This window comes from Thunnus albacares, chromosome 1 (assembly GCF_914725855.1).
Source record: "Thunnus albacares chromosome 1, fThuAlb1.1, whole genome shotgun sequence".
NCBI classification, from domain to species: domain Eukaryota; kingdom Metazoa; phylum Chordata; class Actinopteri; order Scombriformes; family Scombridae; genus Thunnus; species Thunnus albacares.
In genome coordinates, this window is record NC_058106.1 from 23,714,627 (window position 1) to 23,742,253 (window position 27,627).

General features: G+C 39.2%; 1 protein-coding gene across 13 annotated transcripts in view; it reads left to right on the plus strand.

Annotated features, from left to right (window-relative positions):
• Positions 1-27,627, plus strand: part of tjp1a (tight junction protein 1a) — a 122,321-nt gene that overhangs the window by 1,515 nt on the left and 93,179 nt on the right. For 5 of the 13 annotated variants that reach the window (XM_044350613.1, XM_044350656.1, XM_044350682.1 and 2 more), the window contains exon 1: positions 20,729-21,288. The exons of 1 other annotated variant lie outside the window; for it this stretch is intronic. In XM_044350613.1, the coding sequence (XP_044206548.1) occupies positions 21,197-21,288 (92 nt within the window). In that variant the 5' untranslated portion in view covers positions 20,729-21,196. Of the gene's footprint in view, positions 1-6,292; positions 6,418-20,728; positions 21,289-27,627 lie in introns of those variants that run through there. 7 more of the 13 variants (XM_044350648.1, XM_044350640.1, XM_044350692.1 and 4 more) reach the window with 4 other exon arrangements.

Here is a 27,627-nt window from a genome sequence, read left to right on the forward strand (position 1 = left end):
TGTGTGACAGATTCCTGACCAACAGAAGTGTTTGCAGTAGCACATTTCACCACTAGATGGCAACATTTTTTAACATATTACACAGTTCACTAAGTCATGGTTGATTTTATATGGCTTATAACGGCTCAGTCTAACTATATATTCAAAAAAACTGTATCGATCAAACTGTTATGACGTTCTTTCATTAGCCACAGTGCAGCTGCTATTGAATAACTGTGGGTCTTCTAAATGGCAGCAAAGCTATGTTGACTGATATTGAGCTAGTGAAATATTGGGTCTTGATGTGAAGTTTTCATTTGATGATATTGCATATTTTGTTGAGGGTAAATGTGTCTTCTTGTCAGGTTGATGAAACATTTAATTCCAGCTGCTATGCTGACAAATCTCTCTTTCTCACTATAACATCATGGGCTGTGCGCTGGCTGGTAGATTCACTCACATATTCTGCAGCAGTTTTTGCGAGCATGTATACATCAGTGCCTCTTCTTTATGTCCTATAAGCCCTTCGGCAGGGTTGCCTGCAGGTCAGGAGCTTGTTGCTATCACACAGACACACACACAGAACCCATTGACTCCTGTTTATGAATCCCAATAATGTCATGTAACCTTGTGTTTTATAACAGCGGCAGCCTATTAAGGGAAGATATTGCTTTACAGCAGTATTGCCATCACGCTGCTGGTATAACTGATGGGTTTTGCTTGTTTGAACTCAGAGAAGCCAGCGAGCCTATCACTCTGTCACAATGGAATAGGCTGTATCCCAGACCATTACAGGTCTTAGGAATTGCATGAGCACACCTATACTGCTCATGTAGCTGCTCAGCTCTGTGCGCTTCCAGTTGGCGAAACAGGCGTGACATGCATGCACAAAGGCAGACGCTCCATGTAGATTTCATGTGTGTTTGTTTGTAGGTTTTGGTCAGCTTGCCTGCCTGCATATACTGTTACTGGTGACCGAGTTCCTCCACATTACATAGTTCCTGACTAGTTGAGGGGGGTTCAAAGCAGTGATAACTCTGTTGCCATGACAACAGCAAAGCCACACCCTGTTTCTTACCCAACCCCCCAACATGTTCTGCTAAGAACAAAGCTCTGGAAAGAGGGGCTGGCTGGTGGTTACTACTGTACACTGAGGTTTAACATGAGCAGAAGATCAGACGAAGAAAATGAATAGTGTCATCTGCTGCTGATTGACCCACACAGAATACAATTTGGTATTGGTTATAATGTATCTACCTAATGTTGTCATTCTATTTCTCTACATTGTAATTTTACTATTTGTGTTTCTGTATACTCTGTACACATAACATTTATTGCATGCATATCCTTCCTCTGTTGCTCTTCATGAGGTACCTTCCCTTTTTATCATGTTAAAGGGATTTTTGGGGACTTTTTCCTTATCCAAACCGAGGGTCTAGGTATAGAGGGTGTTGAATGCTGTACAGATTGTAAAACCCTTTGAGGCAAATTTGTAATTTTGGGCTACCTCAATAAAATTGACTCGACTTTCCTTTTCCTTTATTTTTGCGTCGCCTAAATCAATGAGCTAGTGTAGAGGTGGGTAGTGTGATATCACTGAAATATGGACTTTATTTTACATGGAAATCATTTGTGTTCATTTAATTAATTGCTAATTATTTTCAGAACATTTGACTGTATCTGTTCCACAGATAAATGAAATACTGTAGATTTAAAATGTAGTGCTGAAACTGCTTAATTGATTAGTCCAGCACCAGAAAATTATTCAGCCAAAAATGGGATAATTGATTAATTGTTAAAGTCATTTATCAAGCAAAAATATCAAGCGTCTTCAATTTCTAGATTCTCACACCTGGAGATTTGCTGCTTTTTTTAATCTTGTGTGATAAGCTGATTATCTTTTGGTTTTGGACTATTGAAAGCAATTTGAGGACATCACCTTGGACCTTGGGAAATTGTGATCGTCATTTCCTACATTTGTCCTGACATATTATTGACCGAAGGATTAATCGATAATGAAAATAATCATTAGTTAGAGCCCTAATGAATGTTGCAACAGGGTATGTATTATCAGTGTGCATTCATTCTCCAAATATTACATTTTGCATGTCTAGCTCTTTTCTTTGACTCTGTTATGTGTTTGTGTATAGATCCTCTGATGTCCAGGAATAATTCATATAATCTCAATTATGTAAAAAATACAGGATCTGTCCTCTTCCTTCCCTTTGTTTGCTGCTGATTTTGTCCTTTCAGCTTCCCTCCTGCTGGACAGAGTAAATGGCCGAGAGGGGCAGAGCTGGCTGCCCTGGGCTTATCCATCTCCCCTTTGTCCCTTATCATATTGTTCTATTGTGTGGTAACCTAGATTATTGTATTGTCATTGTTATTGTGTTACTGCTGTTGTTGGTATACAAGACGTTTTAGGGCTGCAACTAACGATTACTTTCATGATTAATTAATGTGTCAATTCTTGATTGGGTAATCGTTTGGTCCGTAAAATAAGTCAGGAAAATAGTGAAGTGATATACTTTAAATTACTTGTTTTATCCAAACAACAGTCCAAAACCCAAAGGTATTCACTGTAGTGTCTTAGAAAACAAAGACAACCACCAAATATTCACATTTGAGAGACTGAAACCAGTATAGTATTGCTTAAAATATTAGTTGAGCAGTTGACTTTCAAATTTGGACTCAGCTGTGATCCAGATACAGAGATGTGCTTTGTGTCTTCACTCAGGTTTTATTTGACCTGGATTTGGGTTGTTTTGGACTCCTGAGGTACTTGCTTTACCCCATACTGTGACTTTTGTTTCAGATGGAACGATATAATAAGAGGAACTGTACTACAGTTATTTTAATTGGACGGTTTATGGTCAAGTGCATGCTATGTTCACAGGGGAATCTGAGCGGGACTCATCTGTGTAATATTTAATGAAACAGTGAAAAGCATAAATAATGAACAGTATAATTAAACATCACACAGAAACAATAGACATACAGTAAGCATATCACATGATTTTAATGACTTTCCAACCACACATCTGTTTGTATGTATAACAGGGAGGGTCATGGAGGGACGGGTATGAAATAATGTCCCAACCTCCCAGACAAGCTCAGTGACAACTGGTGTCTTTTTGAATTGCTGCTGGCTTTGAATTTATATATTTACAGCTTCAAGACATCACCAGATACCCAGTCAGCATTCTCTTAGAGTACTTTGTCAGCGAGACAGAGCAGTAAACCTTGGTGGAGTTATATCATTGAAGAGTTATAGAAGAGTTGATTTGCACCAGTCTGTCACCTTAACTTGCATTTAGTTCAGTTCTGTGTTAAATGAGCAATCTATTATCTCTCTATCTCTCTCTGTCCCTATCAAGTCTCTTTCTCTCCAGCTGAACCAACAACATCAAAGGAGTGTGCTTCAATTCGCAGGTGTTGAAGGATTAAGGCCACCGCAGGATGGGTTTTTTATTCTCAGCCACATCTTTGATGTAGTGTCTCATTCACACACTTGTGTCTCTAACCTGTAACATGGATTGGTAGCCCAGAGTGTCCATTACTGAGCTGAAAATGTGGAGTGTCTTCATTCTCACACAGCTACATTAAGTGGGTGCAATTCAACGAGGCAGGAATTGGTAAATATGTCCTACAAAGTTATTAATGTCAGTTGGGATCAGAGCAATCTGACATCATGATGATATATATTGTATGCTGTCAGACAAAAACCATCTCTGGGTGAATTAGGTAATTGTGGGCAATATTGTAAATAAGTGATCCAGACTGTTTTATGGCAGTGATTTGATTTTTCTATCAATGTGATGAAGTACTTTAATTTGTCAAGTATTTAAATTGTTGGATTGGACATTGCTGTGTAGTTATTTTATCCATAAACAATTTCTCAAAAGATTTTTGCACAGTATGTTGATATTATGACATAAAATTACATATACTGTGATAAAATACTGAATTCATATTGCACACCTCTACTTAGGACCCATCATGGTGGCCATAATCTGTTTTATTCATAATAAGGAACCTCAATATTTGACTATTAAGTGACAGTATGACAACTTCAGTAAATCCTTTTGCTTACTTTTTGGCTCGTCACAATTGTGTTTTATAGTCAGGGGTGAGCTGACATAAATTTTCACAACCAAATTGTGAAGTGATAATTAATGTAATGTTGATGTTGCCTCTTTATGTTGTGTGTGGACATAAAGTAAGATGTGAGAGGGCAGCTGCCTCACAATGTTAGCTACAGAGAGGTGTTGGAAGCTGTGTGAATTCTCAGTTGGACCTGCAGAGACAGCGTGGTGTGTTGCTGCCTCTACACAGCTGAACACCAGGAAGTCCTGCCATTTTAGATTTAAAGTTGCCGTCATGCTCAAACTCCCTTAGACTTTTTTAAAAATGTCTTCACGTTGTGTGTTAGATATGTTATAAGTGTTATAAATTGAACTTTCTTCTTTGCAAGCAACAACTTTAAAGCCACTGTATAGTTGAACCCCAAAATATTGCATGATAATAATCTGAGGACATGCAGTCACTGTAGTATTAATAGATTATACAATGATCAAACAAAATGCATCGTATCCATCATATTTGAGACAGATGTATCATATCCTTATCAGAGGAGTCTGTAAAAGTGAATACTAGCATTACATATTAATAAGACTATACATTCATCCAATCTTAACTGACTAAATCCCACTAAAAGTTAAACCATATGTAAATGAGAGCACTGTAAATTTATAGGAGACAAGGAAACTTTTCCAGAGTGACTGTGCTGGTGTTAGCTGTAGGCATGCATGTTGACCTTTAACCCTTATTGGGTCAATGGGGTGTACTGGTGTGCTGAGGAAGGACAGGAAGGAACATTGCTTCCCAGACCGTTAAGAGGCCATGAAGGCAACAGCTGAGCAGCATCTGACAGTAGGGTAGGGTGAGAGGAAACGTCGCAGGCTCCACAGGCTTACCTTAAGGGGAACAGGCAGACTCTGAAGACAGGCGAGCATATAGACTCATACATGCATCATGTTCACATGCACATGCATGCACGTGCTTGCACAGAGGTATCGGTTAGGCAACACACAGAGTGAAAGATGTGTTTGAACAGAGGACATCTGCGAGACAGAAAGTGCCAACAGAGTGAAAGTTTTGACTGACTTTAACCAAGATTATGTCTCACCAAGGACTGTTGTGCTGCTATGCCAGACCAAGTGTGAATGTTATATGCCCTCTTAGTTACTTGGGTCCACGATGAGTCATCTTTTGGAGTTTGGAGGATGGCATCGCTAAGAAATGGCCACTCCCTGGGGTTAACACCCCGCTGAACACCAGCAATCTAGATTAATGACTTGACTCACGTCCATTTCTTTTTTTTTCTAACTTTGCCTCTCGGTTTATTTAAATACATTTTATCCAACGTTTTATATTTTCCCCATGGACAGCAGTGGAACAGGCATTTAGATACTTAAGTATAAGTAGCAATACCAAAAAGTAAAAATACTTAATTACAAGTAAAAGTTACATTTAAAAACTTAAAGGGTAGAGTACTACTCAGCTTGTGAAAACAGCAAGCGAGGGCATGTAAAATACTTAATGACAAATAGCCACTTAAATTTTTGAAAAGTGTTTGTCTTGTGTCGATGTAGGCTACAAACAACATGACTGAAACAGAAACTGAGTGTCAGGTTTTTCCGTTTATTATGAAATCATATAAACAGAAAATAGACATGAATGACTTTAAGGATATTATTGGACGCCTGGCTTCTTTCTTTTCCTCTGTAATGCTGTGATCTCGAGACCTGTTTCTTCTTGTTTTATCAGCACAGGATGCCCCCGTCCAAACACAAGCCCCGTCCTCTTCTCATAACACTCACAAATACAAACTTACATCTCTGTTTTCTGTAACCTGCTGTCACAGAAAAAAAACGAAACAAATTTATACTGTATCTCTCTCGGCGATAGTTCTCCGCTGTGTCATTTAATGAAACTGTCTTCCATGGACTGTTATTGTTAAACCAGTGTCAACATTCAGTTGGGGATAAGATGTAATAATTTACATTAACAGCTATTTTGCAGTTTATATTTAATAGCAATAGACAACTGTTGATAGTGCTACATAGAAGGAATGTCCAGAGCTGACATTTAAACATGTGCTAATGTGAATAATTCAAAAATATGCTTTAGTTTGTATAAAGGAGTTTTCGCTTGCTTGCCAAGGCCAACTAGCAGAAAGGCTGAGGCTATCGTTATTGTGGCAAATTCTAAACTGTTGAGACTAATCTGCCAGTTTGTGTTACTGTTGTAGATCTCCGCTAAGAGGCAACAAGAGCAGGGGACAGGCTGACTGGAGTTTTACGCAGAGGAGCGCCATTTGGTCAAAGTGTTTCTGACTATTGCTCTGCGTGCTTCCGCAGGGCAGTAACATACAACGTGAGTCACTCCGCAGTCAAAATGTCTGACTGAAAAGGCCCGCTAATTTACCTTAGGTCATTTATGATTTCATCAGCAACCTGTCACTCCAAAACTTTTAACTTTCTGCTGATGACCTCACTGATGATATAGAAGCTGACACCCTCCAACAAGGACTTGTCCTTGTTGGCATTTTACCCTTTTGCCAATAATTAAGGGTAAGGCTACAAATAACAATTATTTACATTTTTTTTTATTACAGAAATGCTTTGACATTTTTCCAAAGTACACTTACTTGCTTTCTTGCTGATGAGAACATTGATACCACTTTCATGCCTGTCTGTCAAATATGAAGCTATAGCTAGCAGCCAGCTAATTGTAGCTAGCTTAGCTCAGCATAAAGACATCAGGGGAAACAGCAGGCTTGTCGTTCTTGTGAAGTTAACAGGTAACCTGTGGAGACTCCAGGAAGTTACTGTGCCCACCCAAGAAACTGCCCTGCACATAACCACACGCAAACCACATTTTGAGATATAACATTTGAGATATAACACATTAATTAGTGAGCTTTAAACATCCTGGTAGGTGGATTTTGTTACCTTTGGACAGAACAAGGCCAGCTGTTTCCTGCTGTTTCCAGTCTTTATGCTAAGCTAAGCTAATCGGCTGTGGCTGTAGACTCTTTGCTAGTTGTAAACAATCGATCAGTGATGTTTTCAGGAATTTTCTAATCTTGCCTACAAGTGCTTTCTGGATTTAGAGAGCTCCTACAACAACTCTTTTCCAAGTCAGCTTTTGGTCCTTCCATATCTGTTGACTGATAATGACAGGCATATTTGCTTTCTTAGCACAAAGTCAAGTACATCCAAGATAGACAGCAGAGTCTTGACAAGGGGGCACAATTGATGTCTGGAGATAAGTGACATTATGGAGGCATCTCTGCTATTTGAGGATGATGTTGTTCTGACATTACAGAGCTCAGTACTATAATCTCATGCTGCTGTTTGTAGCTGCGTGTAGCACAGTCAAGTTGAGAAGTGTGCCACCATGTTCCTTTCTCATAAAAAGATGACTAGGCTTATCTAACAGACACCCCAAGAAGAGAATTTCAGGTATCTCAGGAGCTTAGTTGTGAGTGAGCAAAAGAGATGTGACAGCCTGTTAGTGTTTCCTGGTTCTGTGTGCTGAGATTGTCAGGAAGTCTGACACCTGTGCTGGCAGACCTCTGAGTTACATCCTGGATAAGCTGGTGCTGTCACTCTTACTTTCTCCCTTTCTCCACTGATATACGGTAACTTGCTTTTGTTTTGGGCCCAATGTAATTTACTAGTTTCTGACTTGTAAATAGCTTTCACGTCAACATCCAAGTTGTAATTATAGCTCGGAAACTCTAAACTGAATTGTCTGAAAACACTTGGTAATACAAAAGTGCCTGAAAACGAAACAGACATGGATGCCCAAATCTACTGGATTAAGTGCTATATTGTCAATGCACTTCCTCCTCTTTGTCATCACTTGTCAAAAAGGATCTTTAGATATGTGTGAGCTGTGAGTATTGAGTGAAGGAGTGAGATCATGGATAGAGGCTGATGAAATGCAGCTCCTCAGCAAGATGGCTGATCTCACTGGGTCTGATAGAGCTGGGGTTGGGTGATTCAGTTGAACCTTGTGGTGGAGCAGCTGCTACTCTTCAAACTTCACAGAGGAGAAATGTGATGTCGGTTTGGAGTCTGAGGGTAGAGCCTTGGTCGAGGTGATTACATCCTCCAGCTTTTCTGGGAGCACATGAGATCCCCCAAGAAATGCTGGAGGAAGTCTCTGGGATGATACACACCTGGCTGCTTACTTGCTCTGTTGCTACTGGGACATGCAGCTAGAAAACATATAAAAGGATGTATAAATGGAGTTTGGGTGGATGCCAGGTTGAAGGGGAGGGCAGACCAATGGGCAGACCAATTTAAGGAACGTACAATGACTTGACTTACTAATCTGTGTTATACTGTATGTTTTGATGGAAATTACATGTCTGAAGCTGAGTTTTGATTTACTACCAAACCATGAGACATTTGGGTTCCTCATTGGCTGCAGACAAACTGTAGCATCCTGGTTTAAATCCTGGGAAGCTTGTTCAGTACCCTTCCCCTTCCTATTGTATATACATCTTCTGTTACTGGGTTCATCATATCAAGAATGCATGGAGCGAGTATGATTACTAAAATTAAAAATCCTCCTCGCTAGACATGTTACAGTTTGAAAGAGACACTTGATCAGAGTTCTTGCTGAACTCATGTTGGAAATATTGTTGGAAACATTTGATCTATGATTTCATTCGCTGATGCCAAAGGTTTTATCTTATGAATAAACTACTTATTAACTGTAGTAATATTGTGGTTATATAAGTAATATTCTGCTTTGTATGATGCATCACTCTAAATGATGCGACTACTTGCACACAGACAAGGAACTTAAAATTGTTGAACTGGCTTACTTCTGTGTGTGTAGAGGTTTTATTGAGATCATTTCATGTCTGAGTTAATTGACATGTTGATAAATTATAATTTAAATAAATTTACTTTCACTTTGAATAACTACTAACAACAACATCACTATGTGCAGAGATTGGAAATCTGTAATTTGAGATAGTCATATCAAACTGAAAAAAGAAATGCATCATCCTACCTACAATAAATTCTTATTTGTGGACAGATCTGATCTGTTTCTCTTGCTGGCATGCATGAATATCTGTTCACACCAGCAGAAGGGCAAGCAGTTTTCATTTCACACCCAGGCTGGAGATTTTGAGGGCTGTCTTGTGTTGCAGTTGTTGGTTCAGGTTACCTCTGCCTCTGGCGGGAAGTAAGCCTGCTGTGACCTTGACCTTGGCCCTGCGGATCTGCTCAGTGCAGCAGAATCTCCCCCCCCTCCCTCTCTCTCTCTCTCTTACACACATACATGCTCACCCACTCCCATATATCCCATATATTTTCAGTATTTTAGCATATTATAGCACTTTTTAGCATCGCAATGCACTAAAACAGGATGGGGTTTTATAAAGTACAGTCTCCACAGTGATGCATATTTGTAAAATAGGCAAACAGAAAGATGGAAAATGAAAAATCGCTTTATGCATGTTGCAACCAAAATCAAAAGTTATCAAAAAGATGCAATAATACATTGTTTGCAGAACTAGTAACTCATTGATTCAAATACTGTACAAAAATATCAATACTGTATGTAATCTTTATTCTAAATAAAAATGTATGAACTAATAGTGTGATCATATAAAACACTCTTTTTGCCCTGAAAGTACAACTTCTTGCAGACCTCAAAATACAGATATTGGTCTCTTGAGGCACTATACTGGATTTACAGGATGAAATGTTAGACTTTGGATGGTGTCATCTCATGGACCGCAAAGTCTGTTTGAACACTGATACACGCATCGACCCTCCCATCACTGGCCTAACTAAGGTGCTGTGATTAAAGAATCTTGTGTACAATAGTTTAAACACCATTGTTGCAACTTTTACAATTCTTGAAGATGTGATGCAGGCTAGGACAGGTTGTCTCCATAGTGGGTGTTAGGTGGGTGCTGATCAGTGTGTCGTTTTGGCACTGTGCTCTTGCAACAAAAATAAATTTAAAGAAAAATACATAAACTCGAGACACTAATTGAAAGATCAAAATTTCAAACTTTGAGTTTCTAATACAAAACAAGCACTTTACTGGTCAGATTTTACAGGGTAATGGATCTTGTTACCCACTTGACTTGGAAATGCATCATGTATCATAGGTGCAGGATGACATGTTTCACTTTCTTATTTTTAAAGCAACATGTAGTCACTAAAGATTCCTTATTCTTCATTATACACCTTCAGCTGTAGCAACAATCGAACATCCAACTACCAGGCTGCTGATGTAACAGGCTAGTTAGTACACATTGGGATGCCCATTCGTTACCTTGTTGCACCACATTGCCTGACGAGACTCTTCCTGGAGCTGTGTGTTGCTCTCTAATGCACATCTGTGTGTATTGAGGATTAGGTTTTAAAGTTTATATGTAGTTATGTAAGAAATGCCTCACACAGTAGCGATGAAAGGCAAAGGATGCACGCACATACAGTAGAGACACACATGCGAGAAGACTTGCACACTCCTGTCCTGTGGACTCTCAAGGGACTGTTTGATCTCTCCCTTCTCGGGTTTCATTTTTGACATGGCCTCGCTGTGGTTTGGTTTGCCTACAGAAAGTCACCACTCCAGAATATCAAGTACAACTTTGTGTATGCTGTATTAACCTCAGATTTTTATACTCCCCTTTACAGCAGTGTTTTTATTTGTTATTTTGCTTTGCACATAGTTTTTATGTTGCAACTGTTAAAACAAAGATAGATACAAGGTTGATAAAACATACAGGGTGTATAGTTCAGAAATAATAAGCCCTTCATGTTAATTTCAAGGACAATATAACTTATTTAAAATCCACACATTAAGATGCAGAGCAACATAACATGGATAAGATATCTGTTTATTTACAGTTGAGGCTGTATGGTTCATTTAAAGCAGCAGATTGCCATTCTATATGTCATGCTTACATAAATATACATACACAGATGGTGTAATATTCTATTTTCACTTCGCTGAGATCGCTGTGATAAGATGCACAGCGACACCCTATACATTACACATGTAAAGCCGCCTGGCAGCACCTTCAGCACTGTACTATATAAACACATACAGCCAGCTACATGCATGATTACTAGAACTCACTCATGTCTCATGTTGAGGATTTAATTGAATTGAATTGAGTCTATTAATTTATTATTGTACACTAAGGAAAAGTTCAATTCAATAACAAAGTGGATAAAGCAGTGATGATGGAAAAAGCAGTGTGAAACTGTTATTCTGATACATCCTTTTTACCATTTAAAAACATCTTTTAAAAAATCTAAGGACACTCTGTCAGAGGACTTGTTTTACTGAGCAGCTCCCATGTGTATATGTGTGAAACTGTGGGGATTTCAAGCAGGGCATCCCTTGAAAGAAGCAAGTATGCTCTCTCAACCTTCACTAAGTAACAAAAATCCAAGGATTGTATAGTCTCTTTTGCCAGTTATTCAACAGATGTGTCAAACCTCAGTAGTGTTATTTGAAGAGCGCCAAGAGGGTTTTAATTGAAGACCTGGGAGCTTATCCTCTAACCCTCCTATTACTTATTCCATAGTCCTTCATTTTTTCTTAATGCTGCCTAGATCTTCTGCACCTCCCAGTGCACCACATTGATTTCTAAATGAGGAGTTCTCATGACTTTATATTGTGACTTTTAAATATACTGTCTTTAAAAGCCTATCAGGAGTTGTAAATAAGCAGTAGCTAAACTCAATGCACAGCAAGTTCCCTGTTCTAACAATTGAACTCTAACTGTGTTGCATTGCACTGTCCATGCCAAACAAAGAAAACAAATACACACTTACATACCAGTTTTTAGCCATGCTAGTGATATGGCTCCATGGATGGCAACGTTGGCCTGTTGATCGACCACTTTGGTCCAGACTGAAATGTCCTGATGAATATTGGATGGATTGCCATGAAATGTTGTACAGAGATTCCTGGACCCCAAACAATGTTTCCTAATGACTTTGGTGAGCCCCAGACTTTTCCTCTTGTGACACCTTGAGATCACATTTGTGATTTTGACTGAAACTTCTCAACAACTATTCAATCAATCAATCAATTAAACTTTATTTGTATAGCACCTTTCATAGAAGTTAGTGCAGTTCAGACTGCTTCACAGATGACTGACAAGCCGATAACAAGCCAGAACAAGTGTAGAATGTAAAAACAACTAAAAAAACAATTTGAGATCAATGCATGCAAGAAAATAAAAACAGCTATAGTAATAAGAGTTAAATAAAAACTAGATTAAATAGATAAAAAGAAAACCAAAAGAAAAATAATGACAAAAAATACAATAAAAGTGATTTAAAAACTATAATAATAACAACAATAATAATAATGATAATAATAATAATGATAATAATGATAATAATAATAATAATAATAATAATAATAAAACTAAAGTTAAATAAAAGCTAGACTAAAAACTAGATAAAATAGATAATAGATAAAGTAAATAATGTCTATAATCCATTTTTAATCAAAAGCCAGGTTGAAGATGTTGGTTTTAAGTTTACATTTAAAGATTTCAACACTTCCAGCTGCGCTAAGGCTTGAAAAACAAGTAAATGAATTTTAAAATAAATAAGGAAATTGACAGGCAACCAATGTAAAACAGGTGTCATGTGTTCTCTCCTTCTGGTTCTGATCAGCACCTGGACCACAGAGTTCTGAATCAGCTTTTTTGGATAGGAGAGCATTACAGTAATCCAGCCTACACGATATACAATTGTGCATTGGTATCTCTGTGTCACTCAGAGAAATGGTTACACTTAAGCAATATTTTTTAGGTGATAAAAAGCAGATTTGGTAATAAACCCCACATGAACCTTTAAGTTCAGATCTGAGTCACAGATGACACCAAGGTTTCATACTTGTTTGCTTGGGGTAAGTCCAAGGGAATTTAATTTTGTGACCAATTTCTCTGAGCTTTAGAACCTATGACTAAAATTTAAGTTTTATCCTGGTTGAGCTGTAAAACGTTTTGTGACGTCCAGACATATCTAAACTACATTTAAAAAGAGAATCAATTGGTCCTGTGCCATGAGGAGACACAGCCACATAAAGTTGTGTATCATCAGCATAACTATGGAAAGAGATGTTGTGTGTCCTGATGAGATCACCAGGGGGTAACATACTTTATATAGATTAAAAAGAAGTGGCCCTAAAATTGATCCTTGGGCAACCCCACAGGTTATTTTGGAGATTTAGGAGAAGTTATAATTTGTAACAAAGAACTCTCTGCCAGAAAGATAAGCGGAAAACCAGTCAAAAACAGTTCCCGACAGTTCAGTGTGATCCCTCAGTCTATATAAAAGAATTTTGTGATCAACTGTATCAAAAGCAATGCTCAGATCGAGTAGTACCAATACTGGAGCTTTATTGGCGTAGATGTATCCTCAATTCCTGGATCATTGATTATTTTTACTAGGGCTATCTCAGTGCTATGATTAGTCTGAAAACCAGATTGAAACATTTCCGACTTATTGGTGGATTGCCATGAAATATGGTACAGTCATTCATGTCCCCCCTCCACCACCAGGATGAATTGTAATACATTTCATGATCCTCAGACTTTTAATCTAGTGGCATCATCATGTCAAATTTGTCCAATACTTTTGGTTTATGGCCAAATACATGACACAAATGACATTCTCATCATCTTCATCTGCACTTTGTTTTCCATGCTAATTAGCAAATGCTAGCATGCTAACATGCTGAACTAACATGGTGAAACTAAGAAGGTGAAAATGGTAAACATTAAACCTGATAAACATCAGCATGTTAGCATCATCATTGTGAGCATGTTAGTGTTTAGTTAAAAGCACCACAGTGCCTTAATACAGCCTCACAGACCTGCTAGTGTGGCTATAGACTAACCTTTTACCACCCACTGTTTTGCCTGCAGGACAATGAAAGGTAATGTTCTGTTATTGTGATCATCTTCAAAAAAGAATGCTCTGTCTTAAAACTAATTCATGTACAATATGGAAATGCATACAACTGAAACCTTAAAAATGTGGTGTATTCCTTACTTTCAAAGCAGTATGGGTGTGCAATGATGTAGTAACTCCAATTGTCCAAATTTATCACAGGGGACCACTGATAAAAATAAATGAATAAAAGTTTTAATTTAGATGGACTACCTTCAAAAGAGTTAAATCGTCACTTATATCGCCTTCATTGTGTCCTAAAATTTTTTGAAACCTTTAGTTTAAAGGTCTAAATATGCAAGCCGTCATGAGAAAAGTCTTTTAAAGTTTTACTCATGAGGATTTCTGTTTTGGTGGATTTTTTGACATTATGTGATAACATACAGTAGTGTGTTTACATAATAAAATATGTCTCTGTACAACAGTCTGCTTTAGCTTATACAAAGAGAGTTATGTCACCTCGCTGTGCATTCGCGTCCTGAAAAAAAGATGACAGAATAAAGACATGTCATGTCGTATCATCACAGTTACAGATGTCAGCAACAGATCAGAACATCTGACACTTACTATAAGTGCTTTGTATAGTAGTGTGGTAAACATTAGTATATTGCTGCTGTGTGTTACCTGTAAACAGTACTTTTTGAACACAAGAGAGAACTGCTCCCTCCCATGGGTTCTTTGTACCTCGTTCATCACTTACCTCAGCAAATCTGAGGCTACAGTGGGACACTTAGGACAGAAAGTCTCCACCTGGCAGACTGTTAATAAAGGTGACAGTGGGAGGGCAGGTGGGGAGAAGCTGCTGGTGTCACACCCTGCTGATCGGAGGCACAGGAGCACAAAACTTCTCTTACTGTCAGGTGATACTGCACACATAGACTGATGCACAAGAAGATACAATGAAAATTCAGTTTTCTCTGCAACTGTCGGTATCTGTTTACATGTATATCCTTCTCCATGTGCACCGTCCTTGTTTTCCTTCCCCCGACACCCCCTTTACACCCCTGAAGCTGAACCATAAATCACTGTCCAAGCAGCAACAGCAGTCATTTAGTGTCCAGGGCTCCTGGCGTTCATTCTCAATCTCTCCCTCTGTTTGTCCTCCGCTCAACCCCCAACACCTCACCGCCTCTATCCTACAGTAGTGCTCCTTCCCTGTAACTGTGTGATGCTGACTATCATAAAAAGGTCAGCTGTTTCCGAATCACCTGTTACTTAGCAACAGCCAAAGGAAGGGGTTTTGGAGCTAACATGGCTGCCACTGAAAACAGTTCTTATCCATGTTTCTACCCTCTTCTCCATATTTTTGACCTGAGAAAGAGGCCAGGCACTCAGAAGTAGAGTATACAGTATAGCGTGCGCATGTGAGTCATGCCCCGTGCATTTCACATGCAATTTTGGTAGAAATAACAGCAGGCAGATTCACTTCAACAACTGTTTCATTTACATATTGCATTACCCTTGGTTGGATTCATATGCTTTATGCATCCTCAGCAGCTTCCATGCCTGGCGCTCCATGTGTGCCTTCATATCACATCATTGCTCCCTGGCAAGTCTCACACACGTCACAGGCGGGTTTTCATCATGCAGATACTACTGTTAGTTATTGCCTTTTTTCCACTGTACATTAAAATGCATACCTGAACTACACGTTTGCCATTCTAGCATCAGTAATTTGTCTTTAGATTTTCCATTACCCTACACAGTAAACTAGACTAGGGCTGACAGTTAGCTTCAGCTAGACCCCATACACTATTTATGTTTTGCATTTCTTCTATATTTGTTTGTATTTTCTCTGTTAAATAAACAAACAAGTAACTGTTTTCATAACCTCTCAACATTAAAAAATTACAAGTAGCCTTATTAGATGGCCTTGCATTCTAAATCAGTTTGGAAATGCACCCAGTACCATCTTAGATCTAATTTTAGCTCACCATTTACAATCCAAACAAAAAAGGATGTTTTCTATTCCAATGTTCTGCCCTCTCTCATATTCAGTGTCACACTTAAGCAACACTTTCATATACATGTCATCTTTCTGCATCCAATTTAGTCTAAATTAAAGGCATGCTTGATGTACAGAAACACCTCTAGCCTGATTGGCATGCTGTAAACACCACCATGCACATATATTTCATTACATTGTGTTTTTTTTAAAGTTTTTGCTTTCAGACCAGAGCTGTTCATTACACTATTTCAAACACTTTTCTGCCCATAGATTTTTTTAAACATAATGTTATTCATATCAAAGACTATAGAAAATAGGGCTGCACGTAACAATTATTTTCATTATCAGTTTATCTCCTGATTATTTTCTCAATTAATCAGAAAACAGTGAAAATATGCATCATTGTTTCCCAAGGTGATTTCTCCAAATGGCTTTTGTATTACCAACAGTCCAAAATCCAGAGATACTCGTTTACTATCATTTAAGATAAAGAGAAGCAGAACATCTTCACATTTGAGAAGCTTGAACCACCAAAATGTTTGCCATTTTTGCTTGAAATTGACTTAAACTATTAACTGATTATCAAAATATTTGCCAAGTAAACGACTAATTGTCTCTTACATTTTCCTACATTAACTGTTTCTGTAACTTACATCATTTTGCTGCCGAATATTTAAAAAAAAAAAAAAATCATGTGTCAGGGCCACCGTAGGCCCAGAGCCAGTGTTACCGTGGCGATGGAGGTCTGGCAGTGAGAAATTAAAGCTCTGCAGTGGGGTGTTGAGTTACAGGAAGCATACAGCCAGCGTCCATGTTGCACCGACACTGAGAGTTGTAGCCTACAGACAGTATTCACTATAACTGTACTGACAGATAACAGGTGGATGGTGACACACACCGGCCACACAGTGACTAATTTCTATGCTGGCACACACATAATAGCCTGTTAGTATATGCTTAGCTGATGTTATCCATGTGTCTGTTCTTGCTGTGTGCCTCTTGATTATTTGTATGCCTCGTGCATGAAAGAGAGGCAGAGAGAGAGAGTGAGACAGGAAAACAGTCCAAGGCTACAGATTTAATCTGGCTGCTGTGGTCATGTGATTAATCGTGGCCAGGGACCAGGGGATAGTGTAATTTATGGTGAGGGGGGATCAACACATTTGGATGGTTGCTGCTCCTGAGGGAAATCTCACTCTTAAACCAATCCAGTATTCTTCTCCATCGCTCCCTAACCCACCGTAATATCACAGCTGGATTTTGGCCAAGTTGGCTATTTATATCTGTGACTGTACAGATGATGAAAGAGACACCCGGTGCAGTTTTTTTTTTATTAAGAAGAAGTGAGAAGTTTAAAGATACATTAGAGCATTTTGCTTTTGACTGTTCTGAATGAATGAAGAATGACTGAACCACTCAGCTGTTCTTATGTTTCAGGACAGGCAATGGGCACATGCAACATACTGAGCACTCGTATAGTAACATGTTATTTGCAAATGGAGCCCATTTGCAAGTTAGTGTCGCCAAGTACCAGTAAATTTTCTTTATTAACAGAGATTAGAGAGAGTATTGACAGTGTGCTGAGGACTGTGCGTCATCCAGAGTCTCCACTGTCCTTTTGGCTTAAGACCATATCGCTGCTGGTCTCCACTGCTGTGGTGACCTCACCATCATTAGTCTCCTTCAGGCCATTGGTGTGCTTGTGTGTGTGTGTATGCATGCATGCGTGTGTGAGAGAGAGTGTGTTTACTTAATCCTCTTTCCAACCCCAAGAACTGTAACTGTAAATAAACATCAGAGAAGTTGGAGGAAGGCAACTCAGGATGTGTTGGGTTGTTTTTTTTTTGTTTTTTGGTGATTTTTCTGTTGTTCTCATAGCTGCCAATATCAAGCAGTGCTGATAGCAGCAGTTTCCCACTGACCTTCCTCACCAGCTGCTCACCAGCTTGTGCCATCCAACAGGAGTTACCTGCCTTTGTACTGGCTGTCTGACTTTTCTCCTTGGCAATTTTATTGTGGCATTATTCTTTCCCAATAGAGTTTATGTCTAGATTTACTTTTTCTGGTACATGGCCCATCTCAGCAGGACTATGGTTTATATGCTGCACTTCTCCCTTCCTTCATTCTGTTTATTAGTCTGAACAAATATGTAAATACAGTGACAGTGATGTGCTGTTTTAACTCATGGTGCAGATTCATAGCAACAAAAAAAAAAAGAGATGCTCTGCAGCTTCACTGCCAACTTGTTTAAAGGTTAATGGTCCTGCCCAAGGGCTTTATCCAGTGGGAGTCTGTGTGTCTTCATGGTTACATCATACTCCTCCTAATCACTGTACAGTCCTAAAGAAAACACTGTTCTGCCTCTGTGACAGACCCCAAGCAGACATAAACACACCAGTGTGCAAGAAGTCAGTTTAACTAGGATCCTGTCACGTGGACTCATCTCAGGTCCCCTTTACCCTTGAGAACTCACTAAAGACTCATGTTTACTGGGCATTTAAATTTGACACCGAATCAATCATTGAATTGATTAGCATCCTCACAGAGACTCTGTGAACTATCAGCCCCTGAAGGGTGAGTAAAAGTAACCTGACCCTGGCATCACTGAGTGCGTTTACATGTGCTTTAGTATCCTGGTTTTGAGCCTTATCCTGTTTTTGATTGTATTTGGGATATGGTGTTTACATGGAACATGAAAAACTGGGTTATTCATGTCCCTGTATACATTATCATAACATTATCCAGGTTTCTGATCATCTGCCTGCAGGTGTGTCTTGATTTCTCACCATCTCAGCCACTATGAGATGGTTCAGAAGCCAGAATAAAGTGTTTGCATACCACAGTATCCTGGTTTCTATCTGAGTACTCCAGGTAGAACATCCAGGGTTCTCAAAACCGGGATAAGGTCTGATCCAGGTTTCTGAAAGCAAGATAAGCTATATACATGTGCAAACATAACCAGGATACTAGTGTGCATGTAAACACACTCACTGTGCGTGTTAAAAGTAAAAGATGCATGAAAAAGAGTAAAGCACAAGTTATTATAGAGGCCTGTAAATAATATAATTAAAAAATGGAGAGATGGAGCAAATTTACTGATCTCTCAATTTAATTACTTAATCTGGATCAATCTTGTTTTTTAAAGCCAGCCAACATCTTATGTATTATACAGTTAGTAACCTTAGTAAAGCAAAGGACATACATTTTAAGTTGCTTATACTGTTACTTTTGTTCTATCAGAAGTGTTTCTTAATCAGCTTTGTTTAGCTCAGTTTCACTGAGCCGCCAATGAGATCATGTTGACTGGTCTCGTCGCTGAGTTAAACCTGCACAGCAGGACTGTATGGCTACTTAAGGAGATTGAGATTTAAGCAACAAGGTCAGTATGAAATGAAAACAACCCTGTTGTTCTTAAGATCAGACAAGATAGAACTGTATTCATCCCAAAGGACGTTTTGCACCCAACACACATAGCAAAATAAATAGCTTGACTGATACTGGATTCTTTATTCATGTAGGTGTAATACATATTATATATATACTTCATATACATAGTATGTAATAATATAGACTCACATAAAGGTGCAAAGTACAAATAATAATGCAAATCATTACTGATGCAGGGTACTGATTACAAAGTTCCAAATTACAAGTAACCAATAATATCATTGGCGGAAAAAACTTAAACAGGTGCTGAACCAATATCATGGAAAAAGTAGAACCCACACACTATCTTTGCTCCCACTGTATTTTTTATTCACAGTTACTGAGCACAATCCTTAATGAAGAACTGATCTAGGACGTCAAATAACAATTATTTTCATCGTCTGTTAATCTGTTGATTATTTTCTCAATTAATTGATTAGTCATTTGGCCTATAAAATGTCGGGAAATGGTGAAAAACACTCTTTGTTTCCCAGAGCCCACAGTGAGATCATCAAATATCTTTTGTCCCGTCCAACAGTCCACAAGCCAAAGATAAACAGTTTACCATCAGTGAAGACTGAAGAAACCAGAAAATATTCACATTTGAGAAGCTTGAATCTGAGAATTTGGACATCTTTTCTCAAAAACGACTCAAAACTATTCATCGATGATCAAAATAGTTGATAATTAACTTTCTGTCAATGGACTAATTGATTAATCAACTAAATGTTGCAATCCTAATCTGATTGAAACATTGCACAGCAACAGTGAAAAAAGATTATTTTGGGAACGAACAACAATGTGCAGAATCTATTTGGCACAAATTACAAGCCTAGAAATATGCACTATGAGTGTAAAATGAAAAAAAGACAACTGTATGAAGCATGATCACACTGCAAGCAAATGAGGGGAAAACAGTACGAATAGGAACACTATTCTGTGAAATGTATACTGAAGCATTTAGGTTGTCTTTTGCATTCTTTAGTCCATCGGTTGACACATTTACCTCAGAATTGGTACTGCTGTTTGTAAGTGCTTCTCAAAAATTAAGTTGTTGGTGATTATCCTTTATCACATTAGTGTATTCTTATAATAACCTCTGATGTTTTAAAATTACATCCTAAACATCATAAAAATGCCTAGTTTCCTCCAATTTTGCCATACTGACATTTTACTCAGCAGTAGTAGGTTACCCCCTCTTAATCTATTACATCGCTCCCTCTCTTCCTCCCTTCCTCTCTCCTCCTCCTCCTCTTCCTCCTCTTCCTCCCTCCCTCCTCTGTCACTCCCTCTCTCTCGTTGAACACGCGCGCACTCCCCATTCCTACCTCGCAGACGTTTGGGTGCCGCCGCCGCTGCATCCTACCTCTGACTCTGTTTTGTCTCTTTTTCTCTTGACTCTTTCACTCCACAGAGACAAAACGGGGTAAAACAAGGGGAGGAAAGAGAGGAAAAGTGGCCGCTACAGGGCGAACCACAACAATGCCCCGGTCCTGACTAAAATTGAATGGATTAGCCAATCTATTCTGAGCTCTAATGAGATTAGAGAGTCAGCGCAGACATGGGTCGTGGCGGCGTGGTACCTTTCGTTGAGCTCCTCGGGGAACATTTTCCCTGTCAGCAGTCCTCCAGACGTGGAAATGGCGTTTTTGATGCTGAAGATGCCGCGGGTACCAGGGGACAATAACAGACATTTGAATGCACGCTCACCTGTGCCGCTTTTGTGGCGCGCGGATTCCTAGAAGTAGAAGTAGTAGTAGAAGTAGCAGCAGTAGTAGTAGTAGTAGCGGTGGTGGTAGTAGTAAAGGAGGACAAAATGAAGTACCAGAAATATATCACGGTGATGCAGATGGCCATGGGAGTGACAGCCTCCAACAAAGACTGCCTCCCCACTAAGAGACAGCTGTGGTGAGTATATACAGGAGGAAGAAGGGGGGTGGGGGGTGAGTGCGTGTTTGGATGGGAGCGTGTGTTTGTGCGTGTCAAAGATTGGCAAAGGTAGTGGTGTCTTTTCATGTGGCGAAAAAAATAGCTTTTAAAAATTGCCTCTCAGTGTTGTTGTCATGGAAAGCTCCCCCATTCCTCCCTTTATCTCGTGTGAAGTTAAAGCTGAGCAGCTGTTGGCGGAAGTCGGCTGCCTCCATCTCTCTTTGCTTTCAACAGCTGTTTCTTATTCGCACCGGTGATATCCACAAAACAGTAGACATTTAGCCTACAGAGAGAGAGAGAGAGAGAGGGAGAGAAAGAGAGAAGCGGGGTGCACGGCGGCTTTCTGTGCAGCCGTGCATGGCGCTCCACTGTCCCTCTGTGTTTATCCGTGTTTCGCTTGGTGGACTCACTGTTTTGTTATGATCCGCTGGTGAGGATGAGTTTCACATGCAGCGGACAATACAGAGCAGGTGTATTCACAACAACAGTATAAAACAACGCTGAGCGCCGCCTGATACTGTTTGCTTTGAAAATGAGCTCAATTCCACCTGCACACACTCCGTGTTTTCCTTCCTGCGACCCTGCATGTGATGCTTTTAGGAGACACCTTGCCATGTAATGTAATGTAATCTAATGTAATGTAATGTAACCGCTTTCCCATCAAGCCTCTGCTCTCATTTCTATTTCTGTGACCTGATGTAGTAAAAAAAAAAAAAAATGTCGGCTGACTTCTCCACTCTCATCATTTATTCAGTAGCTTCATGCCGCCTGCGTTTAGATCACAACGTGTAGGAGTAATTTTGAGTGGTTCACTCTCATTGGCTGATTATGTGTATGGGAGTGTGTGTGTGTGTGTGTGTATGTGTGTGTGTGTGTGTGTGTGTGTGTGTGTGTCGTGTTTATTTCCACCTAATTTAATTCATATAAATGTCTGTTATTGTTATAGGCTATACAGTTGTCAACACACACACACCAAACTTACCATCTGCTCTCTACTTTATAGGCTACAACTGTTATTTCAGTTATAGCTTTTGGAAACATCTGTTACCTTCAGTGTATTTTTATTATTGGTTGTATTAAATTGAAAGGCTATAATAAGGATTAATTTCATATCAATTAAACTGTTGATTTGTTTTAAGCTAATTCAGTCATTTGGTCTACACAATGTCAGAAAACAGTGAAAAATAGCCATCATGGTGCACCCTTATTGTCTATAAGGGCTTATGGCTAGTCTAGTGGGCACTTTTGGCCCTGTCTCTTCCTTTCCCTTCATTTCCTGTCACCAGTCTACTGCTGAATCCCTAATAAAGAATAAAACATCCTCTAAAATACTTCTTGGGTTTATAAATGATAGAAAATCAGCGAATCCTCACATTTGAGAAGCTTGACATGTTTGACATCATTGCTTAATAAATGACTTAAATGATTAATCGTATCTCAAAATGATCTATTTTGTCATCTCGATTTTCCATATCGTCATTTTGCTATTGCATGTCTGTCCGTCCTGGACAAAGGATCCCTCCTCTGTCGCTCTTCCGGAGGTGTCTTCCATTTTTTGCGGGGGAGTTATTCCTGATATGAATCAAATGCCTAAGGATTGAGGGTGTATTTATTTTATGTAAAACGACTAACTGATTAATCGACTAATCATTTGTGCATTTTGTAAATTAGTTGGTTTGTAGCAGACAGTGAAGAAGAAACTGGTATTCATGTCTGTAACCTTATTTGGCTTTTGACAACATGACAGAGGCTGTTTGCCTGATGTCCTATATTCTGAAAACATTATAGGTCACATGAAGGTAAACTGTAAGTCTTTTTGTTAACTGATAATATGAGCCTCATGAAAAAAAATGTGAAATACAGAAAAACATGACACAGCAGAGTAGTGTTCAGTCTAATTATAGGCTCTCATTACACGTACAATGGGGCATGCAGTTCTAGTTCTTCTGTAATCCACATAGATAACATTAAGCATGAGGCCTAATCCTTCCAGATTGGCATTACTTTATGCCCAGAAAACAAACAGTTTTTTTATTGTGATGAATGTCCAAACTGGGTCCTGGGGAACGCGTACTATATATAGGGACAAATGGCTTCATAACTTTTCATGCTAAGCCGCCTGTAGTAACACACCTGACTGAATCAGAACTCCTCACACGGGGGAAAGGATAGCTTTTCTCTTCTTAACTTGTGTGACTGCTGTCAAATGTGTTGCAAAGGACATAGTGGTGACTCGGTTTTGACACTTCTCCCTTAAGAGAGGCGCGGCGGTATGTCTGGGGCCATCACATCATGATGGGGGAAGGGGCACGGCCATTAAAACAGGATTACTGTATCGCCTCTGACAGCCACTTTAACGAAGGGAAGCTGAGCCAGCGTGTGCCTGCCCAGTGTGTATTTCATGTTTCACCCCATGCATTCACTTGCATGCCATGTCTGTCTTCATTCAGTGTGAAGAATCAGGAGGTTTGCATGCACACAAGTAATCCAATGATTGGGTATATTCAATAGGTAAGACATTTATGTGTTTTGAAATAGCTTGACTTCACTAATAACTCAAGTTTATGTGAGTTGTTGATAGTTGAGTTCATATCCAGATGTGAGGTAATAATGGAGCTAATAGGAATAGAAATATAATAGAGAAATGGAGGGGGTTTGATGATTTTAGGTGTTTTTCATTCATTCATCCATTTTCTTTACCCGTCTATTAGTTTAGTAATTTAAGCTTCATCACTTGTAATATTAATTGTGACATTGAAACCATTTCACTGTCACCCATAGAAAACAATTTTTACTCTCTCCACCATCGCTAGTCATGCCAGTTTTCTTGTCAAGCACACTGAGTTGCATCCAGTTTACTCTTTGACCTTTGTGGCACATAAAATCAATTCCCAGAGAGGGCAGTCTGCCAAAATGTCGATCGCGAAATAAAAACGATTGCATCTGAGTTACATTATAAATTTTCAACTTTCCCCTCCTTTCTTACATGCACAAAATCAAACCATCAAACGGAACCAGACTAAGCTGTTAATACATGTATACATGAATTATTTGAGAGATTGTTGAATATGTGCTCCAGTATTCTGAATTCAAAATGTGGCTTTTACTCAAAGGCTGTTGAGTAGCCACTTAAATACATGTCAGATGCCACTGTACTTTCTGCAACTGGAAGTCTGTCCATCCGTGCCGTGAGGTGGAGTTTGTGGGTCATGGTGAAGCAGAAATAATGCTGAGGGTGGAATCGAAGAGAAAGACAGCACAAGCTCTGGCTGTGATAACAGTAGCAACACAAAACACAAAAGGAGATGATATGGTTGTTGTTTGAACTAAACAAGGGGACGGAATGGAGAGATGACTTGTTTCAAGCAGCAGATGAGGAGTATAAATGAGGAGGTGAATGTGCGCCAGATGGTTCAATGATCTTCCAAAACACCCGACCCCCTTCGTTAGAAATCTTCTCCTATCCATCCATCATGTTTAAACAGCAGTTTGTTGCAATGACACTGCAATAAAGAGTTGACTCACTTGATATTTATTTAATTGCATGTCAAATGCTACATTCTTATGTATTCTGAATTTGATATATGGGCTATGATGCAGGCTCAGTGATAATTACTGGTTTCTGCATGTTAAAGATGATAACAAGTACCTCTTTCACAAGCAAGGCTGAAAAAGCTGAAAAGTGATGCTAACTGACTATCTCGTCTGGATGTAATAAATCAGTTCTTATACAGGTGCTTACATAGATTATCTGCAGTAACTTAAATGTTTACAGAAAATTGGTAATGTGAGTGAAACCCTTTGCATTCAGGGCACTGATTAAGATGAAGGCTTTCTTACCAGGTCACTTGGAATTGATTCATCTGGTGTCACCATCATTTCAAATAACATCAAAATTTACATGTGCGTCCTAAAGCCACATCTACAAAAAGCGCAACCAATCACAAGATTTAATCTGTGTTTCAAGTTATCTCTAAACAGTGTTTTGTACACTAAAAGGCTTTGTAGGACTCCATTAAACAAGATTGTTATTTTACAAATCATGCAGTGGTCTGTAACAACTTCTGTACTGTAATTAGTTTGAGATGATCCATAAATAATAATTAGCTTGATGACGTGTGTTGAAACTGGTCGCAGCTCTTCCTAACATGGGGGTGTATTATCCTGTATTGTGTGCCAGATGTCTACCCTGCTCCCCTCCACATTGACGGCTCCGCCTGGTGTTTTCAGTCCACCTGCTTAATGATGCATAAAGTCAGTGTCCCCCCCCACCCCCAACACCCTCCCACCCACACACACACAAACACTCAGCAGCCCCCTGCCCTCTGATTTGCCTGTCCACACGTCCTCCCTCCCAGCTCTTCAGAAAAACACACACACACTCAACAACTCCTGTCCTACCCCCTCCACTCTTCCAGTTCCACTCATGGAGGCCATGATGCGTAATCTCACACAAACTGACAATGCCACACATTAGTTACCTCAGCAGGAGCCCAAGTCCAGGGTGGGCCTGTCATGATAATCAGTACTTTTCTGAAAAACATGCAGAAATGCTCTCTTTTTTTCCTCCCTTTTTCTCTATATATCTCTGTCTTACTCTCCCTAAAGTGAAAAAAAGCCTTTTTACATTAAAGTCATGCAGTCTGATCTTAAGAACACAAGTCATGAGTTGACAGTCTTGCAACACACTGCTCTTACTCTCCTCAGTTCTTTATACATTATATGCTAGAGTTCACACACACACGTGTGTGTGTGTGTGTGTGTGTGTGTGTGTGTGTGTGTGTGTGTGTGTGTGTGTGTCTGTGTTTGTATTCAGTGTTTCTGTCCATTAGGAACTCGCATGTTCTTACTTTGGCAGAACGGTTGTAATCTCCTCTCAGATGGTTTATGCCACTAAAGAGAACAGATTACACAGGGTTTATTGACTCGTGGCTCACCCCCTTGCCCCCACCCGCCCTCTGAGCATCCTGTGGGTGTGTGTGTGTGTGTGTTAGTGTGGATTTTTGGGTGTCTGTGCCAGTGTGAGTGTGTCTGTGTGTTTGTTTGTCTATGGGTTAGGGTCTTTCATGATACTTTTCGGTGTTCAATTTTGATGCTTGTAACTGGGGAACAAAAAATAACTTTTTCCAATATATAGTCATTGGCTACTAATTATTGCTAAAACATATTGCATAACAATTATTATCCTTTTCACACCACCAAGCTAAGAGTACATCTGTTACATTCACTACAGTTTTATAGTTTATCCCTTTAAGGTTTCAGTTGTATAAAATTGAATACTATGCTTTGCATCGTGCCTTGATTATTTTTATGGTAATGCATGTTTTATTGAAAATGACCAAACTGAGTAAAAAGATGAGAGTTGATTATCTATCAATACACTCACTGCATATCCATATCCATGTAGCTTTTCATACTATCAGCAGTCAATGAAAGTTAGTGGTAATGTTGGTTTGCACTAAAGAAAAGCAAGTAAAATGTTTTATCTTGTTGCGTATTTCTCTCCATATTGACATTTTTGTGAAGTACTTTTTTATCATGCTTAGTGCTAATAGAGTTAATTGCCATTATTCATCCATGATATAAAAATATAGCGTTGAAACTATATTGTTGCCAAAAAGATGTGCACAGTATCTACAGTACCATACAATGGTCCTATTACCCAGTTGAAATCTTCATCCAGTCACCTACCCCTACAATAAAATAAGAAATTATTATACACTCTGAATCAAAATATAATCTCAAAATAAGTAATTAATGAGTAATTTAAAAGGCAGCAAAAGTCAAAATGTCAATATTGGTCGATTACAACTTTATATGCAGATAGATAATAAACTTAGGTGATGCTGTAACAAATGAGTCAGCATTCAGACATCTGATCTTTGAGCTCTGGATTATCATCTGTATTCACTGTGCTGATTATGCTAGCTGTAGGGGCTAGGCTAACCTTAGGGGCACTGCCAAAACTTGTACTTTTGAACTGTTAAGTGCCAAGACGTAGACTGCAATTACACACCATTAGACTCATAACTTGGGCTGGGTACCAGTTGTCTTGTTGAGCATCAACCAAAATGTGTTGTAGGATCAAACATTGAAAGCTGGCGAGTTTGACTTTGAAGCGGCGTCCTCCCTGACTGCGGCTCTAACACAGCACAGGTCTGGATTCATGTAATGCAGAGCCTAACTAAGAGGCTGGTAATGGCTACTTAAACAGCCTGCTGGCGGCAGTAAGGGTAACAGAGGCCTATCAGAGACTCATCCTCTCCAGTCAGAGCCAGACGCGGAGCAGCAATGACTTTTAGAATCTGTGAGTCACAC